The 18,746-nt window shown below is 40.4% G+C and overlaps 2 protein-coding genes across 6 annotated transcripts in view; both read left to right on the top strand.

The window, feature by feature from the left end:
• The window catches only part of EXOC2 (exocyst complex component 2), a 200,271-nt gene that overhangs the window by 25,576 nt on the left and 155,949 nt on the right, over positions 1-18,746 (top strand). The window lies entirely within an intron of this gene.
• Positions 10,585-11,783, top strand: HUS1B (HUS1 checkpoint clamp component B). The gene has a single exon (XM_033216036.1). The coding sequence runs from the start codon at positions 10,781-10,783 to the stop codon at positions 11,612-11,614; it is 834 nt and encodes a 277-aa protein (XP_033071927.1). The 5' UTR covers positions 10,585-10,780; the 3' UTR covers positions 11,615-11,783.

The raw sequence follows: 18,746 nt of genomic DNA, 5'->3' as shown, positions 1-18,746 counted from the left end.
GTAGTATTTTTTGGCCGTGAGGTCTCAGTTGCTATTGCTCAGGTGTACTCTTTTAGTGAGAAAGCAGCCTTAGATGACATGGAATCAAATGAATGTGGCTGTGTTCTGATAAAACTTTATTCACACGAATAGGTAGCAGACTGGATTTCTCTTGATGACTGTAATTTCTTGACTCTTATTTTTATTTGTATTTTCTGTAAGTTATTGGGATACAGGTAGTATTTGGTTACATGAGTAAGTTCTCTAGTGGTGATTTGTGAGATTTTGGTGCATCCATCACCCAAGCAGTATACACTGCACCATATCCTGTAGTCTTTTATCCCTCACCTCCCTCCCCTTCTTCCCCTCAAGTACCCAAAGTCCATTGTATCATTCTTATGCCTTTGCATCCTCATAACTTAGATCCCACATATCAGTGAGAACATACGATGTTTGGTTTTCCATCCCTGATTTAATTCTCTTAGAATAACAGTCTCCAATCTCGTCCACATCACTGCAAATGCTGTTAATTCATTCCTTTTTATGGCTGCATAGTATTCCATCATATATACATACCACAGTTTCTTTATCAACTCAATGATTGATGGGCATTTGGGTTTTCCACGATTTTGCAATTGTGAATTGTGCTGCTATAAACATGTGCACAGGTATCTTTTTTGAGTATTGAGTTATTTTGCTCTGGGTGGATCCCCAGTAGTGGGATTGCTCAATCAAATGGTAGTTCTACTTTTAGTTCTTTAAGGAATCTCCACACTGTTTTCCAGAGCAGCTGTACTAGTTTGCATTCCCACCGGTAGTGTAGAAGTGTTCCCTGTTCACCGCATCCGGACCAACATCTACTGTTTTTTGATTCTTTGATTTTTTGATTATGGCCATTCTTGTAGGAGTAAGATGGTATCGCATTGTGGTTTTGATTTGCATTTCCCTGATCATTAGTGATGTTGAGCATTTTTTCATATGTGTGTTGGCCATTTGTATATCTTCTTTTGAGAGTTGTTTATTCATGTCCTTAGCCCACTTTTTGATGGGAGTATTTTTTTTTTCTTACTGATTTGTTTGAGTTCACTGTAGATTCTGGATATTAGTCCTTTGTCAGATGTACAGATTGTGAAGATGTTCTCCCACTCTGGGGGTTGTCTGTTCACTCTGCTGTTTCTTTTGCCATGCAAAAGCTCTTTAGTTTAATTAGGTCCCAGCTATTTACTTTTATTTTTACTGTCTTCGCTTTTGGATTCTTGGTCATGAAATCCTTGTCTAAGCCAATGTCTAGAAGGGGTTTTCCAACATTATCTTCTAGAATTTTTATGGTTTCAGGTCTTAGGTTTAAGTCCTTAATCCACCTTGAGTTGACTTTTGTATAAGATGAGAGATGAGGATCCAGTTTCATTCTCCTACATGTGGCTAGCCAGTTATCCTAGCATCATTTGTTGAAATGGGTGTCCTTTCCCCATTTTACGTTTTTGTTTACTTTGTTGAGGATCAGTTGGCTGTAAGTATTTGACTTTACTTCTGAGTTCTCTCTATTCTGTTCCACTGGTCTGTGTGTCAGTACCACACTGTTTTGGTGACTATGGCCTTATAGTATAGTTTGAAATCAGGTAGTGTGGTACCTCCAGATTTGTTGTTTTTGCTTAGTCTTGCTTTGGCTATGTGGGTCTTTTTTGGTTCCATATGAATTTTAGAATTGTTTTTCTAATTCTGTATAGAATGATGGTGGTATTTTGATGGAGATTGCATGGAATTTGTAGATTGCTTTTGATAGTATGGCCATTTTCACAATATTGATTCTACTCATCCATGAGCATGGGTTGTGTTTTCATTTTTTCGTGTCATCTGCAATTTCTTTCAGCAGGGTTTTGTAGTTTTCTCTGTAGAGGTCTTCTGAAAGACCTACCTTTTTGGTTAGGCATATTCCTAAGTATTTTATTTTATTTTTGCAGCTATTATAAAAGGGGTTGAGTTCTTGATTTGATTCTCCACTTGGTTGCTGTTGGTGTGTAGAAGAGCTACTGATTTGTGTACATTAATTTTGTATCTGGAAACTTTGCTGAATTCTTTTATCAGTTTTAGGAGCTTTCTGGTGGAGTCCTTAGAGTTTTCAAGGTAGATGATAATATCTTCAGCAAACAGTGACAGATTGACTTCCTCTTTACTGATTTGGATGCCTTTATTTCTTTCTCTTGTTTGATTGCTCTGGCTAGGACTTGCAGTACTGTTGAAGAGGAGTGGTAAGAGTGGGCATCCTTGTCTTTTTCCCATTCTCAGAGGGAATGCTTTCAACTTTTCCCCATTCAGTATTATGTTGGTTGTGGGTTTGTCATACATGTCTTTTATTACATTAAATATGTCGTTTGTATGCCAATTTTGCCGAGAGTTTTAATTATAAAGGGATGTTGAATTTTGTCAAATGCTTTTTCTGTCTCTGTTGAGATGATCATGTGATTTTTGTTTTTAATTCTGTTTATGTGGTGTATCATATTTGTTGACTTGTGTATGTTAAACTACCCCTGCATCCCTGGTATGAAACCCCCTTGATCATGGTGGATTATCTTTTTGATATGTTGTTGGATTCAGTTAGCTTGTATTTTGTTAAGGATTTTAGCATCTATGTTCATCAGGGATATCGGTCTGTAGTTTTCTTTTTTGGTTATGTCCTTTCCTGGTTTTGATACTGGGGTGATGCTGGTTTCATAGAATGAATTAGGGAGGGTTCCTTCTTTCTCTGTCTTGTGGAATGGTGTCAAAAGGATGGGTACCAGTTCTTCGAATGTTTGCTAGAATTCTGCTGTGAATCCCTCTGGTCCTGGACTTTTCTTTGGTGGTAATTTTTAAATTACCATTTCAGTCTCGCTGCTTGTTATTTCTATTTCTTCCTGATTTAAGCTAGGAGGGTTGTATTTTCCCAGGAATTTATCCGTCTCTTCTAGGTTTCTTTTTTTTTTTTTTTTTTTGAGACGGAGTCTCGCTCTGTCACCCAGGCTGGAGTGCAGTGGCCGGATCTCAGCTCACTGCAAGCTCCGCCTCCCGGGTTTACGCCATTCTCCTGCCTCAGCCTCCCGAGTAGCTGGGACTACAGGCGCCCGCCACCTCGCCCAGCTAGTTTTTTGTATTTTTTAGTAGAGACGGGGTTTCACCGTGTTAGTCAGGATGGTCTCGATCTCCTGACCTCGTGATCCGCCCGTCTCGGCCTCCCAAAGTGCTGGGATTACAGGCTTGAGCCACCGCGCCCGGCCTTCTAGGTTTCTAGTTGATGTGTGTAAAGGTGTTCATAGTAGCCTTGAGGGATCTTTCGTATTTCAGTGGTGTCAGTTGTAATATCTCCTGTTGCATTTCTTAGTGAGATCATTTGGATTTTCTGCCTTCTTTTGTTGGTTAATCATGCTAATGGTCTGTCAATTTTATTTATCTTTTCAAAGAACCAGCTTTTGTTTTTTTTGGAAACAAAGTGTTGCTCTGGTGCCCAGGCTGGAGTGCAGTGGCATGATCTCGGCTCACTGCAGCCTCCACCTCCCGGGTTCAAGCAGTTCTCCTGCCTCAGCGTCCTAGAACTAGCTTTTTGTTCCATTTATCTTTTGTATTTTGTTGGTGTTTTTCCAGTTTCATTTAAGTCTGCTCTGATCATGGTTATTTCCTTTCTTCCGCTGGGTTTGGGTTTGGATTGTTCTTGTTTCTCTAGTTCCTTGAGGTGTGGCCTTAGAGCATCTGTTTGTGCTTCTTCTGACTTTTGATACAGGTGGTTGGAACTATGAATTTTCCTCATAGCACCACCTTTGCCGCATCCCAGAGGTCTGGATAGGTTGTTTCATTATTGTCATTACGTTTGAAGAATTTTTTAATTCCCATCTTGATTTTGTTTTTGACCCAATGCTCATTCAGGAGCAGGTTATTTAATTTCCATGTATTTGCATGGTTTTGAAGGTTCCATTTGGAGTTGATTTCCAGTTTCATTCCACTGTGGTCTGAGAGAGTGCTTGATATAATTTCAATTTTCTTAAATTTGTTGAGGCTCATTTTATGGCCTATCATATAGTCTATCAGGGAGAAGGTTCCGTGTGCTGCTGAATAGAATACATATTTTGCAATTGTTGAATGAAGTGTTAAGTGCATTTGTTCCAAGGTATCATTTAAATCCATTGTTTCTGTTGACTTTCTGTCTTGATGACCAGTCTAGTGCTGTCAGTGGAGTATTGAAGTCCCCACTATTACTGTGTTTCTGTCTGTCTCATTGCTTAGGTCTATTAGTAATTGTTTTATAAATTTGGGAACTCCAGTTTTAGGTGCATATATGTTTAGGATTGTGATATTTTCCTGTTGAATAAGGCCTTTTACCATTATGTAATTCCCCCTTTGTCTCTTTTAACTGCTATTGCTTTAAAGTTTGTTTTGTGTGATATAAGAATAGCTACCCCGCTGGCTTTTGGTGTCCATTTGCATGAAATGCCTTTTTCTACCCTTTATGTGAGTCGTTGTGTGTTAGCTGAGTCTCCTGAAGGCAGCAGATCATTGGTTGGTGAGTTCTTATCCATTCTGTGGTTCTGTATCTTTTAAGTGGAGCATTTAGGCCATTTACATTCAATGTTAGTATTGAAATGTGAGGTACTGTTGCATTCATCGTGCTGTTCCCTGTGTGCTTTGTTTTTTTTGTGTGTTTTGTTTCTGCTTTGTAAGGTGTGTTTTTGTTACAGGTCCTGTGTGATTTATGCTTTAAAAGGTTCTGTTTTATTGTGTTTCCAGAATTTGTTTCAAGAGTTAGAGCTCCTTTTAGCAGCTCTTGTAGTGCTGGCTTGGTAATGGCGAATCCTCTCAGCGCTTGTTTGTCTGAAAGACTGTATCTTTCCTTCATATATGATGCATAGTTTCAGTGGATACAGAATTCTTGGTTGATAATTGTTCTGTTTGAGGGGACTGAAGATAGGGCCTCAATCCCTTCTAGCTTGTAGGGTTTCTGCTGAGAAATCTGCTGTTATTCTGATAGGTTTTCCTTTATAGATTGCCTGGTGCTTCTGTCTCACAGCTCTTAGTCTTAGCTCTTTCCTTAGTCAGAACTGGGTATAACCCAATGACAGTGTGCCTAGGTGATGATCTTTTTGCAGTGAATTTCCTGGGTGTTCTTTGTGCTTCTTGTATTTGGATGTCTGAGTCTGTAGCAGAACTGAGGAAGTTTTCCATGATTGTTCCCCCAAAATACATTTTCCAAGCTTTTAGAATTGTCGTCTTCTTCAGGAATACTGATTATTAGGTTTGGTCATTTAACATAACCACAGACTCCTTGGAGACTTTGTTCATATTTTCTTCTTTTTTCTTTGTCATTGTTCGATTGGTTAATTTGTAGACCTTCGAGCTCTGAATTTCTTCCTTCTACTTGTTTGATTCTATTGCTGAGATAGTCCAGAGCATTTTACATTTCTAAAAATGTGTCCAAAGTTTCCTGAATTTTTGATTGTTTTTTCTTTAAGCTGTCTCTTTCCTTGAATATTTCTCCCTTCACTTTTTGTATTTATTTGATTTCCTTGCATTGGCTCCGCCTTTTCCTGATCTCTCCTTGATCAGCTTAATAACTAACCTCCTGAATTTTTTTTCAGGTAAATCAGGGATTTCTTCATGGTTTGGATCCATTGCTGGTGAACTAGTGTGATTTTGGGGGGATGCTGAAGAGACTTGTTTTGTCATATTACCAGGGTTGGTTTTCTGGTTCCTTCTCGTGTGGGTAACCTTCGTCAGAGGGAAAGTCTAGGGCTGAAGGCTGTCGTTCAGATTCTTTTGTCCCACAAAGTGTTCCCTTGATGTAGTACTCTCCCCGCTTTTCCTGTGGATGTGGCTTCCTGTGAGCCAAACTGCATCATTGTTGTCTCTCTTCTGGGTCTAGCCACCTAGCGAGTCTACCTGGCTCTGCACTGGTACTGGGGGTTGCCTGCACAGAGTCCTGTGATGTGAACCATCTATGGTCTCTCAGCCGTGAATATCAGCGCTTGTTCCAGCGGAGGTGGCAGAAGGTGCAGTGGACTGCGTGAGGAGGGTCCTTAGCTTTGGTGGTTTTAATGCTCTATTTTTGTGCTGGTTGGCCTTCTGCCAGGTGGTGCTTTCCAGAAAGCATCAGCTGTAGTAGTGTGGAGAGGGACAGGCGGGGCGGGGGGGAGCTAGAACTCCCAAAGTTGTGTGTCCTTTGTCTTCGGCTTCCAGGTTGGGTAGGGAAGGACAATCAGGTCATGGGGGGGGAGGGGGAATGTGTTGGGTGGGTCTTGGGGGATGGGGTGGAGTTGTGTACCTTGGGGCATTATGGCTGTCTCTGCTGAGTCATGCGGGTTGTCAGTGAAGTGGGGGAAAGCCTGCAGTCACAGGCCTCACCCAGTTCCCATGAAGGGCCGCAAAACTGAAGGGCTGGTCTCACAACCACTATGCCCCGCCCACAACAGCCCCGAGTGGCGAGACGGGCTTAAAAATCTGCCCCAGGCTACCTGCTTCCGAGCTGTGAACCAAAAAGGCTGGGTTCTCTCCCTGCCTGTGGAGTCTGCACACCGCATTTGCGTCCTCTCCCAAGTTCTGGCCAGGAGGCTTCTCACTCCGTTCAAATTGTTACAGAGTTCAGTTAGAGATTTCCTTCTCCCTGTGGAGTTGTACCCCCTGCTCCTCAGGCCACCTTCCAGATGAATCCCTGTGGTGCCAGCAGGAATGACCTGCAAGGGGACACACTGAGCTCCCAGGGCCTTTCTGCTGCTTCCTCTACCCTGTATTTCACTCCCCTCTCCACATCGACTCAGCTCCAGGTAAAGTCGGAAACTTCTCCCACAGACAGACCTTCAGCTTCTCCAGTGGGAGTGTGTGTTCGGGAGAGGAAGGTCTCCCTTTCCCACTTCCACAGTTGGGGCAGTCACAGTATTTGGATTGTCTTCTGGGTCCTGCAAGAGCAGTTTACTTGCTTCAGAGGGTCTGAGGTTACTGGTATTGTTCTTGCAGTCAATCTGGGGCTAGAATTCCCAATGCGAGCCTTCCCATGCTGCTCTGTCTGGACCTGCGATCTAGTCTTGCCTCCTGTTGACACAATGATCTGTCCCCCTAAATCCGTTTCCTGACTCTTGATCTAAAATGTGCATCAGGGAAGCTCACTAAATAAGTCAATAAAGAGATTCGACAAAAGAAACTTTAGTGCATTCCTCAAAATTTCCTGCAAGGTCAGATATTACAGGTAAACAGTTTAGATTTTGGTTTGTGATTTGGAAACCTAGCATGAGTGACTCCATTTTGAGTTGCTCTGTTGGGTGTAGTGCAGCAACTCAGTTCAAATCAGTGGCTTTTCATCATTTTATTTAATAATGCTATATGATCAAAGCTACAGGTAGGAAAAATAGTGGCTCTAAATGTTATTAAGCAAAGAGAATGAAAACAAATGGACTAAGTGTTCAGTCCAGAAAGGTAGGAAGGAAATAGCAAAATGCAAAAAGGAGTTAATACTGAAGTGGAAAGTGATGAATTTGATCATGGTTCTTCTGAAAAAAGAAAATAGAATTGACAGCTTACGTCAAAGACTATAAAAATTAGTAAAACAGTCGTTGATTGGCACATCTAACCCTGAGAAAATAGATTTTTACATATAAAAGCATATTAAATTTGAAAATCAAAATGACATTTCTGACTTTCTCAAAATACAGTAAAATTGTCTTAAGACATATGGACATAGAAGCATGAAAGAAATTCCCAAATACTCATACCCAGCAAGGCACTAGAAATAGATGGTTTTAGAAGCGACTTATAGGAACCCTACAAGGCACAGATTATTCCTATACTATTTAAGCTACTGTAAGGTGACAAGTATGGGAAACTTCACATTCTTCCTGTAAGTGAAACGCAGCTGCTGTGGATAGAACTGCCCGATAATATTGAAATGTTGAATGTGTCTGGATACCAAAAGCAAATTAATAGTACAAGAGAAGATAATTCTAGACCAATTACAAGTAAAATTAAAGATGTAGAACTCCTAAATAAAATGTTAGCAAATCAAATCCAGGAGTGTTTAAAGGACTAGAACATGGAACCAAGTAGTGTTTATTCCTAGATTATAGAGTAATTCAGTAATTGGAAATCTATTACTTTAATTTGCTATATTTGAAGGATGATGAAAAACTATTTGATAAAATTTAATATCCATTCCTAATTTAAAAAATAGAACCCCAAGAAATTAAGACTAGATAAATATTTTGTGTACATAATAAAGTATTAATAGCAAACATCATGTTAATGGTGAAATGTTAGAGCATGGATTATCAACAGGAGGAATAATTCTTGAGGGGACAAAATAAATCTTGACATAAAGTAAAGATATACATATAGTATATAATACAGATATATATTATATTAATGGTATTATTAATAAAATTTCATGGAGGGCAATTAGGGAAAAAACCTAAAAAGACTCTTGGGGGCACTAATGACAGTTTGGGAAACGCTGCTCTAGAGGGTTCCTCATTAGTTACAAATAAGACAGATGCTAGTACTTACACTGTTATTCAGCAGTGTTTTGAAAATTGCATCAAACACAATGTCAGTTAAATAAATGACATAAACCTTGAAGAGTAAAAGCCATAATTATAGTACATGAAGATTGTAAGATTTTCTACATAAGAAACATAAAAGATCAATTGAAAAATTATTTCAGGAGAGCTCAGTGACTTGACTGACTTCAAGATACTATATATTATGTGAACTCCCCAAGAACAGAACTGAATAATTCATTGACAGTCAAACAAATGGTTTGAATAAGTGGGAGGATTTAATGTAAATATTTTAAATATCCTGGCTAGGTGCGGTGGCTCACACCTGTAATCTCAGCACTTTGAGAGGCCAGAGCGGGCAGATCACTTGAGATCAGGAGTTGGAGACCAGCCTGGTCAACATGGTAAAACCTCGTCTTTACTAAAAATACAAAAGTTAGCCGGGCGTGGTGGCAGGCACCTGTAATCCCAGCTACTCAGGAGGCTGAGGCAAGAGAATCACTTGAACCCTGGAGGCAGAGGTTGCAGTGAGCTGAGATCGCATCATTGCACTCTAGCCTGGGTGACAAGAGTGAGATTTTGTCTCAAAAAAAAAATTAAAAAATAAATATATATTTTTTATATATATACAAAATATCCTGAAATTATCTTGCAATTTATACATTTCATACATTCATGTAGAAATTTGTGTTGAACACCAGTTGCATGGCAGATACTGTTCTAAATGCTGGCTGTCCAGTGGTATATAGAACAAATAAGAACTCCTCTAAGTTACATTATTGTGGTTAGAGCTAGACAGCAAACAAAGAAGTGTAAGTATCTTCTATGTCAGGGTGGTGATAATTCCCAGCAAAATTCTAGGAAGATTATTTTTAGACTCTGACAAAATATTTTGGAGTTCATCTGGAGCAATATCTGTGAGACAGTGAGAGAAGTTCTGAAAGATTGTCCTATTCGATATTGAAATATAATATAGAAACTAAATCACTGGTACAGGTGCAAGATAGGGCAGTGGGAGAAAAATATAGAGAGGGCCAGGAAACATTGAGGCAAAAATGAGAATTTTTTGTCTAAAATAAAATTGATATTTGAGATTAGTGGAGAAGTGGATTGTTTAGTGAATTGTGTGTATCAGCTAGGTATTCGGTACTCCAAGATTTCAACTGAGTCAAACTACTAAGTCATAAAAACAGATAACATTAAAGTACCAGAAACAGGACTTTGAAAGCATGACCCTAGAAGTAGTAGAGAAAAGGCCAATAGATTTGGCATGAAAAAAGATTCAATATTTCCCAAGAGCAAAGAGTACCAAAAACAGTGTGAAAAGTCACATGATAAACTGGGGAAGATATTTACAGTACATGCAATGGACAGAGGGTCAGTGTTCTTGCTAGATATCTTGAAATCAAGAAAAATAAACTCAATAAAAAGATGCGAAGGCCATAAAATGGAATTCACACACAGTGCAAGTCGAATTTTTTTTTTTTTTTTGCCTGCCAGAGTGCTACAGATGAAACAGGTTGCTAATACCCAGTGTTGCTGGTGTGCTAGAGTGTTCACGCAGCTTTCTGCAGACCAGTTTGAGAATATTTATTAGGATTTTAAAAGTGCATTCATTGACCAGCACTTCACTTCGGAATTTAACTCAAGGAAATAGTTGGGTAAATGGGCAAAACTATTTTGTGCAAAAATATTCATTGTGTTCATAATAGCAGAAAATTGGAAATCATCTAAATGCCACTTGTGTTCTGACTCTATACATTGGAAAACTGAGCAGCCATGAAAATGATGTAGATTTGTTTCACCAACATGGAGAGATGCCTGTCACATATTTTATGTGTGAAGATGAGGTTGTAAAGTGTGTGCCTAGTATGCTATCATTTCTTAAGACCCGTGGAACTGTATCTTCATGTACGATTGATGAAGATGGTATCAGTGTGTATACCAAAGAGATTGAAAGTGGTTATTTATCTGAGTGATGATTTTGCCTTCATAGTGGTGAGAATACTGAGGAGTGTCAGCAGTGGAATGCCTACTCTTCTTATAACCCGAGCGGAAACGGAAGCATTTTGTGAGAGGGCTGGAGGGCAGTTGAGAACGGTGTGGGCGCGCCCTACCGTGGCTCCAGGCCTGGGGCTGCGGAACCCAGAACGGAGCTCGGAACCCGAGTGCCTGCCCTCCTGGGGCCCGGAGGGAGGGCGGGGAGGGCAGCGCCGGGGACCCCAGCGGACCGGAAGGACTTGTGGCACGCGGCATCCCCCTCAGAGGCCCGGAGCTGCCTTCGCCGTGGCGTCATGAAGTTTCGGGCCAAGATCACCGGCAAGGGCTGTCTAGAGCTGTTCATCCACGTCAGCTGCACCGTCGCGAGGCTGGCGAAGGTCTGCGTGCTCCGCGTGCGCCCTGACAGCCTGTGCTTCAGCCCCGCGGGCTTCCACGGCCTCCGTGAGGCCGGGCTGTGGTGCGAGGTGCGGCGGGGGGCCTTCCAGCAGTTTCGCATGGAAGGTGCCTCGGAAGACCTCGATGAGATCCACCTGGAGCTGACGGCGGAGCACCTGTCCAGGGCGGCGAGAAGCGCCGCGGGCGCGTCCTCCCTGAAGCTGCAGCTGACCCACAGGCGCCGCCCCTGCCTCACGGTGGCGGTGGAGCTGGCCTCGTCCCTGGGCCGCGCTCGCAGCGTGGTGCACGATCTGCCCGTGCAGGTGCTTCCCCGAGGAGCGTGGCGAGCCTGCCTGCCGCCCAGCCTGCGCGCCGCCGACGCCAGCATCTACCTGCCGCGCTGGAGGACGCTGCGGAGCATCGTGGAGAGGATGGCGAACGTGGGCGATCACGTGCTGGTGGAAGCAAACCTCAGGGGCAGGATGACCCTGAGTATGGAGACGGAGGTGGTGTCTATTAAAAGTTACTTTAAAAATCTTGGAAACCCTCCGGAGTCGGCTGGTGCGCCTCCAAACAGAGACCTGGAGAGCATGGTGCAAGTGCGGGTAGATAATCGGAAACTCCTGCAGTTCTTGGAGGGACAGCAAATAAATCCTACGATGGCCTTATGCAACATTTGGGACAATAGTCTTCTTCAGCTTGTTCTGGTTCAAGAAGATGTCTCTCTTCAGTATTTCATTCCTGCTTTGTAAAAATTCAGCCAGCTTAGATTTCTGTTTTTTAAGCTTACGATCTTTTCAAAACTGAAACACCCTGAGTTAATTGGGTTGAAAGTTTGCACCTTCTCTGACTTATACAGGGCGTATATTTTGTTGAGCCCTTCCTCCTTTGCAAAATTTATATTAAAGCATTGATAAAACAGTTGGGTAGTTTATGTTTTTGTTTGCTGAGTTTGTCAGTTTTTTTCCTGTTTAAGATTCTAACAAGAAAATTATTCTTCAACTTTTTTTCGGGGGGAAAAACAGGGTTGTAATGAAATAAATATTTTTGAATCCTGAAACAGTTGCATCAGTATTTTATTATAAAATGCTGCTGTGTAAAGCAGGAAAGTTCTCGTTTTAAAATATGCATAAATGTTTTCCGAGGGTATTTCTTATGTAGAGAGCTGAGTATATCTGCAAGATGAAAGGTATTTAGCATGTGTGCGCATTACATATTCTTTGTTAAGCTGTGTTTTGTCATAGGATATATCAAAGAATATCAGTATACATGGTTTTGAGATTTATTATCTACGTAGTTTGAATTGCTTATTTATTAGATTCATTTTTCACGTGTATCATATTCACATTAGGAATCAAGGAAATATAGGCATATCTCAGAGATACTCCAAGTTTGGTTCCAGACCACTGAAAAAAGCAAATATTGCAATAAAGACAGATGAGTTTTTTGGATTTTCAGTACATATAAACGTTATGTTTGCATTATACTGTAGTCTGTTGCGAGTTCAATAGTAAAATGTACAAAATGTGTACAAAAATGTACACATCTTAATTTTAAAATACTTCATTGGTAAAAAAATGCTACTTATCATCTGAGCCCTCAGCAAGTTATAATCTTTTTGCTGGTGGGAGGTCTTTATCTCCCTCTTGATTGCTGCTGACCGATTCTAGTGGTGGTTGTTGAAGGCTCAGGTAGCTGTGGCAGTTTCTTAAAATAAGGTAGTGAACTTGCTGGATCGATTGACTTTTGTGAAAGATTTCTCTTTAGCATGGGATGCTTTGGGTATTTTGTCCACAGTAGAACTTCTCTCAAAACAGTCAGTCCTCTCAAACCCTGATACTGGTTTATCAACCAAGTTTATACACTGTACTAAATCTTTAGTTGTTATTTCAACAGTATTCACAGCATCTTCACCAGGAGTAGATTCCATCTCAAAAAAAAATCACTTTCTTTGCTTATCTATAAGAAGCAACTCTTCATCTGTTTGTTTTATCTTAAGATTGTAGCAATTCCTTGACGCGCTACTTTTTTTTTTTTTAATCAGGGTCTTACTCTGTCACCCAGGCTGGAATGCAGTGGCACAATCATGGCTCACTACAGCTTCAAACTTCTGAGCTCAAACAATCCTCCTTCCACAGCCTCCCCCGTAGCTGGGACTATAGGTGCATGCCACCATGCCCAGCTAACGTTTAATTTTTTTTTTTTGTAGAGAGGGAGTCTCACTATGTTGACCAGGCTGGTTTTGAACTTCTGTCCTCAAGGGATCCTCCCACCTTGGCCTTCCATAGTGGTGGGATTATAGGCATGAGCCACCATGCCCAACCTCCACTTGTAATTCTAGTTCTCCCGCTACTTCCACCACACTTGCAGTGACATCCTCCACCAAAGTCTTGAACTCCTTAAAGTCATCTGTGCTGGTTGGAATCATCATCTTTTAGATTCCTGTTAATGTTGATATTTTGATCTCCCATGCATCATCAGTGTTCTTAATGCCATCTAGAATGGTGAATCCTTTCCAGAAGGTTTTCCATTTACTTTGCCAAGATCCATTAGAGAATCAGTATCCATGGCAGCTATAAACGTACAAAATTTATTTCTGAAATAATAAGAATTGCAAGATGAAATTACTCCTTGATCCATGAACTGCGGAATGGATATTGTGTTAGCAGTCATGAAAACATTCATCTCCTTTTGTGTCTCCACCAGAACTCTTGAGTGAGCAGGTACATTGTCAATGAGCAGTAATATTCTGAAAGAAATCTTTTTTTCTGAGGATCAGGTTTCAACAATTCAATTGGTCTTAAATTATTCATTAAACCATCTGCTGTAAACAGATGTGCTGTCATCTAGGCTCTATTGGTCTATTAATAGAACACAGGCAGAATAGATTTATCATAATTCTTAAGGGCCCTAGGATTTTCAGAATGGTAAGTGAGCATTGGCTTCCACTGAAAATCACCAGCTACATTAGCTCCTAACAACAGAGTCAGCCTGGCCTTGAAGCTTTGAAGCCAGGTATTGACTTCTCCTCTCTAGCTATGAAAGTCCTAGATGGCATCTTCTTCCCAGCTGTTTGTCTTCACTGAACATGTGTCATTGAGTGTAGCCACTTTCATCAGTGATCTTATAATAGTTAGATCTTCTGGATAATTTGCGGCAGCTTCTGCATAAGTACTTGCTGCTTCACCTTGCATTTTTATGTTCTGGAAATAGCTTCTTTTGTAAACCTTATGAACCATTCTCTAACTACAGCCTTTTCTTCTGCAGCTTCCTCGCTTCTCTAAGCCTTCATAGCATTGAAGAGAGTTAGGGCTTTACACTGGGTTAGGTTTTGGCTTAAGGGAATGTTGTGGCTGGTTTGTCTTCAATTTAGATCACTCATACTTTCTCCGTATCAGCAATAAGGCTGTTTCAGTTTGTTATTATTCATGTGTTCACTGAAGTAACTTTTGATTTCCATCAAGAATTTTTCCTTTGCGTTCACAACTTGGCTAATAGTTTGCCACAAGAAGGCCTGACTTTAGGCTGTCAGGTCGTTAGACATGGCTTCCTTACTTAGCTTAATTATTTCTAGCTTTTGATTTAAAGTGAGAGACTTGAAACTCTTGCTTTCACTTGAGCACTTAGAGGCCATTGTAGGGTTACGAATTGGCCTACTTTCTTTTTTTTTTTTTTTCTTTTTTTTTTTTTGTGTGAGACGGAGTCTCGCTCTGTCGCCCAGGCTGGAGTGCAGTGGCCGGATCTCAGCTCACTGCAAGCTCCGCCTCCCGGGTTTACGCCATTCTCCTGCCTCAGCCTCCGAGTAGCTGGGACCATAGGCGCCCGCCACCTCGCCCAGCTAGTTTTTTGTATTTTTTTTTTTTTTAGTTGAGACGGGGTTTCACCGTGTTAGCCGGGATGGTCTCGATCTCCTGACCTCGTGATCCGCCCGTCTCGGCCTTCCAAAGTGCTGGGATTACAGGCTTGAGCCACCGCGCCCGGCCCGAATTGGCCTATTTTCAATATTGTTACATCTCAGGGAATAGGGAGGCTTCAGGAGAGGGAGAGAGAATGCTGGTTGGTGGAGCAGTCACAGACACATTAATCAATTAAGTTCCCTCTGTCATATGAGCCTAGTTTGAGGTGCCCCAAAACAGTTACAGTAGTAACATCAGAGAACACTGATCACAGATCACCATGACAGATAGAATGATAATGAATACGTTTGAGATGATGCAGGAATTACCAAAATGTGACACAGAGACATGGAGTGGCACATGCTTTTAGAAAAATGGCACTGATAGGCTTGCTTGATGCAGGGTTGCCACAAACCTTCAATTTGTAAAAAGTGCAGTATCTGAGTAGTATAGTAAAGTGAAGCACAATAAAAGGAGGTAAACTGTAGTCAAGTTCATGTTAACCAAAATGTTACTTTAAGGGTAATTTTTGGATAAATCAGGTTTCCATTCATCCTCTTCCCTTCCCCATCCCCAGCCCCACCAGTATTCCAGTACTTTACTTAGAAAATAATTCTTAATGTTTCATTGTTTTGAGAAAAAGGAAGAGAGGGGTTATAAAAGGATGGTATAGTGATGAACAGTCTCAGGGAGAGGAGTAGCTCATATTCTTTTATACTAAATTTTAGTTTGGTTTTTTTGGTGGCTTATGCAGTAAGATAAGCTATTAACTTGGCAACCTTTATATTTGCGTAGTTAATAAATTCCCATGACTACATTTTATCAGTAATGAAAAGTTTCCTACTAGATTTGGTGATAAAACACTTAAACTTGTTAATTTATTTTGATGATTTCTAAATTCCACCTGTGGTGGTGTGGAAAGAATACACAAACGTTAGACCCAGGCAAGTCACTTGAACCCTCTGGCTTGTTAAGATCTGTTTCCTTTGGACTAGATTCTGATTTAATGCTATTAAAGTTATAACATGGGAAGTTTAAACAGTTGTTTTCAAAAGTATTTCTGAAGTTGTCTTTAAAAATTATTAATAACCACTTTGGAGGTATAGTGTATGCTCTTTGAAACTTTATCTTCTGAGTTACATATGAAAATGTGTGAATATTTTATTTGGTGAACATTTTCAGAGCTGTTTGCGAAGTTTTTTGTTTTTGTTTTTTTTTGAGATGGAGTCTCACTCTATCATCCAGGACCGAGTACAGTGGCGTGATCTTGGCTCACTGCAACCTCTGCCTCGCGGGTTCAAGCAATTCTCCTGCCTCAGCCTCCTGAGTAGCTGGGATTCAGGCACACACCACCACACCCGGCTAATTTTTGTATTTTTGGTAGAAACAGGATTTCCCCATGTTCATCAGGATGGTCTCGAGCTCCTGACCTTGTGATCTGCCCGCCTCGGCCTCCCAAAGTGCTGGGATTACAGGCGTGAGCCACCATACCCGGCCATGAAGATTTTTAATCAAGCCATTTTTTGGTTCATTTAAAAAATCTTCTGCCCTCATAAGGACTTCTGTATACTTTATTTTATTTTTATTTTTATTTATTTATTTATTTATTTTTTTGAGACAGAGTCTTGCTCTGTTGCCCAGGCTGGAGTGCAGTGGCATAATCTCAACTGACCCTAACCTCAGTCTCCCGGGTTCAAGTGATTCTCGTGCTTCAGCTTCCCGAGTAGCTGGGATTACAGGCGCCCGCCATCACGCCTGGATAATTTTTGTATTTTTATTAGAGATGGGGTTTCACCATGTTGGCCAGGCTGGTCTCAAACTCCTGACCTCAAGTTACTTGCCCACCTCAGCCTCTCAAAGTGTTGGGATTACAGGCATGAGCCACTGCGCCTGGCCTTTTGTAGACTTTAAATGCAAGATAAGAATGCAGAACACATGCCTTATTACAGTGAGGAAGTTATAAGATCTGTAGGTTTTGATTAATATAACAGAAATTCCTTATCGTGTTTGTTTCAGGCATCTCTTCCAAATTTTTTCCATTTTTAGAAAAATTAAATGAAAAATTTGAAGCTATAATAAAAAATATTTTTTACTGGTTTCATACTCTCTCCTCTTCTTCTTTCCTCCAGTTGTCTGTCTCTAGTTCTGTTGCTTTGTCTTTATATACTTAATAAAACCAAGAGAAATGAAAAATCTTGTGGTTTGTTTTAGAACATAAATAATTTTACAGTTTAATCTTTGATGAATTATTATGGTTTACTTTTAGTAATTCATTAACAAGGAGTATCTTGTCAAAAGTTTTATAGCCTAGTTTTGTAATGTAGCTTTTGGAAATGGAAAAGATAATTTATTCTTCTACTTAGGTTATTTCCTAATCTGCAGAGATGTGTTGCCTATAATATTAAAAATCAATAGACCATCTAAATAAAAATGTTTTAACTAATATAATTATACAATAAAGGCCGGGCGCGGTGGCTCAAGCCTGTAATCCCAGCACTTTGGGAGGCCGAGACGGGCGGATCACGAGGTCAGGAGATCGAGACCATCCTGGCTAACACGGTGAAACCCCGTCTCCACTAAAAAAAAAAAATACAAAAAATTAGCCGGGCGAGGTGGCGGGCGCCTGTAGTCCCAGCTACTCGGGAGGCTGAGGCGAGAGAATGGCGTAAACCCGGGAGGCGGAGCTTGCAGTGAGCTGAGATCCGGCCACGGCACTCCAGCCTGGGCGACAGAGCGAGACTCCGTCTCAACAAAAAAAAAAAAAAAAAAAATTATACAATAAAAACATTTTACAATACAGAAGTTTTAAAATGAATAGCATGCTATTGTATTACCGTTTTTAGTTTAATTATGAAAAACTAGAGAGTACCTGTATCTATAGTCATGCATTAGTTGCTGAATTTAAAAGCTTTGTAAAGGACTCTCATAGGAACAAGAGCTCAGAAATGCCTTAGAGCTGATCTCATCCAATCATCTTGTTGATAGATGAGAAAAGTTTTGCAGTGCGTAAAAGTCAACAAGCGTTTTTATTTCCTAATGCCAGAACTCAGTTTAGAACCCAGTCTCCGGACTCTTCATAAACGTTTCAAGAGACTTACAGCTTGGATATACTTCTGTTCATTACAATAAATCTAGAGTACCATGTGAATGTTTTACTTAATTTATAAAGATAAAATTTAAATTTAAAAGACTCACACCTTTTGGAAGGGCGTTGTCATTTTGTCCTTGTTTGAAGATGTCCTTTGCTCTCACAGGCAGGCAGGAATTTATTTGCTGCACAAAATGATATTCAGTGAAAATAAAGTCTTACATTAAAAAAGTCAAAGCCTCAAGTTTACAAATTATTGAAGCATCTTGCATTGTTTCTCATAGGGAGACTACTGACAAGCAAGAAAACACTATGCCTTTTATGTTTCGCTGTATCTGTAGAAAATAAATGATTGGAAAATGTATTAAAGTGCTTTCTTATATCCAGAATTTATTGTCCCACTAGGTACCATTTGCTGAAAGCTAAACTGGCTTATTCATATGATAGACTTGTACTTTTTAAAAATTTTGCTGCTGAAAACAGATTACTCTTGAGTGTATATTTATTCAGTGAATATATTGCCATTATCAAAATAAATCAGACAAGTATCTCTTACCCTGGTTAATTTCTATAAGGACCCTCCTGGTTCTGGTTATCCCCATTTGGGTCCAGGCATTTGAGAAATACTTGGTGAATTAACATGAGTCTGGAAACACATCAGCATTATGATTTTTTGTTTTTAAGCAAACCCGTAACTCTCTTTGGTAGTGGATAGTACATAAGTGTGTATTGTGGTTCTTAGGCTAGGAGTCAGTATGTAATAATTTGTAGCCCATCTTATATACCTGTGTATATATGTGAAATTCCCAGTAAGTACTCCCATTCTCCCAACCTTTATTATTTTCCCATTTGCATTATTTAGTATTTTGTATATTGTTAGTTTTCTTGTGCTAGAGTCTG

The sequence above is a fragment of the Trachypithecus francoisi genome, unplaced genomic scaffold (genome assembly GCF_009764315.1).
Source record: "Trachypithecus francoisi isolate TF-2019V2 unplaced genomic scaffold, Tfra_2.0 Lachesis_group10, whole genome shotgun sequence".
Lineage (NCBI taxonomy): Eukaryota > Metazoa > Chordata > Mammalia > Primates > Cercopithecidae > Trachypithecus > Trachypithecus francoisi.
Note: the sequence above shows the minus strand (reverse complement) of the source record. Positions and strands in the feature narration are given on the sequence as shown.

What these genes read in the sequence shown, in the direction of transcription:
- HUS1B (XM_033216036.1), top strand. Translation starts at nt 10,781, where the DNA reads ATGAAGTTTCGGGCCAAGATCACCGGCAAGGGCTGTCTAGAGCTGTTC.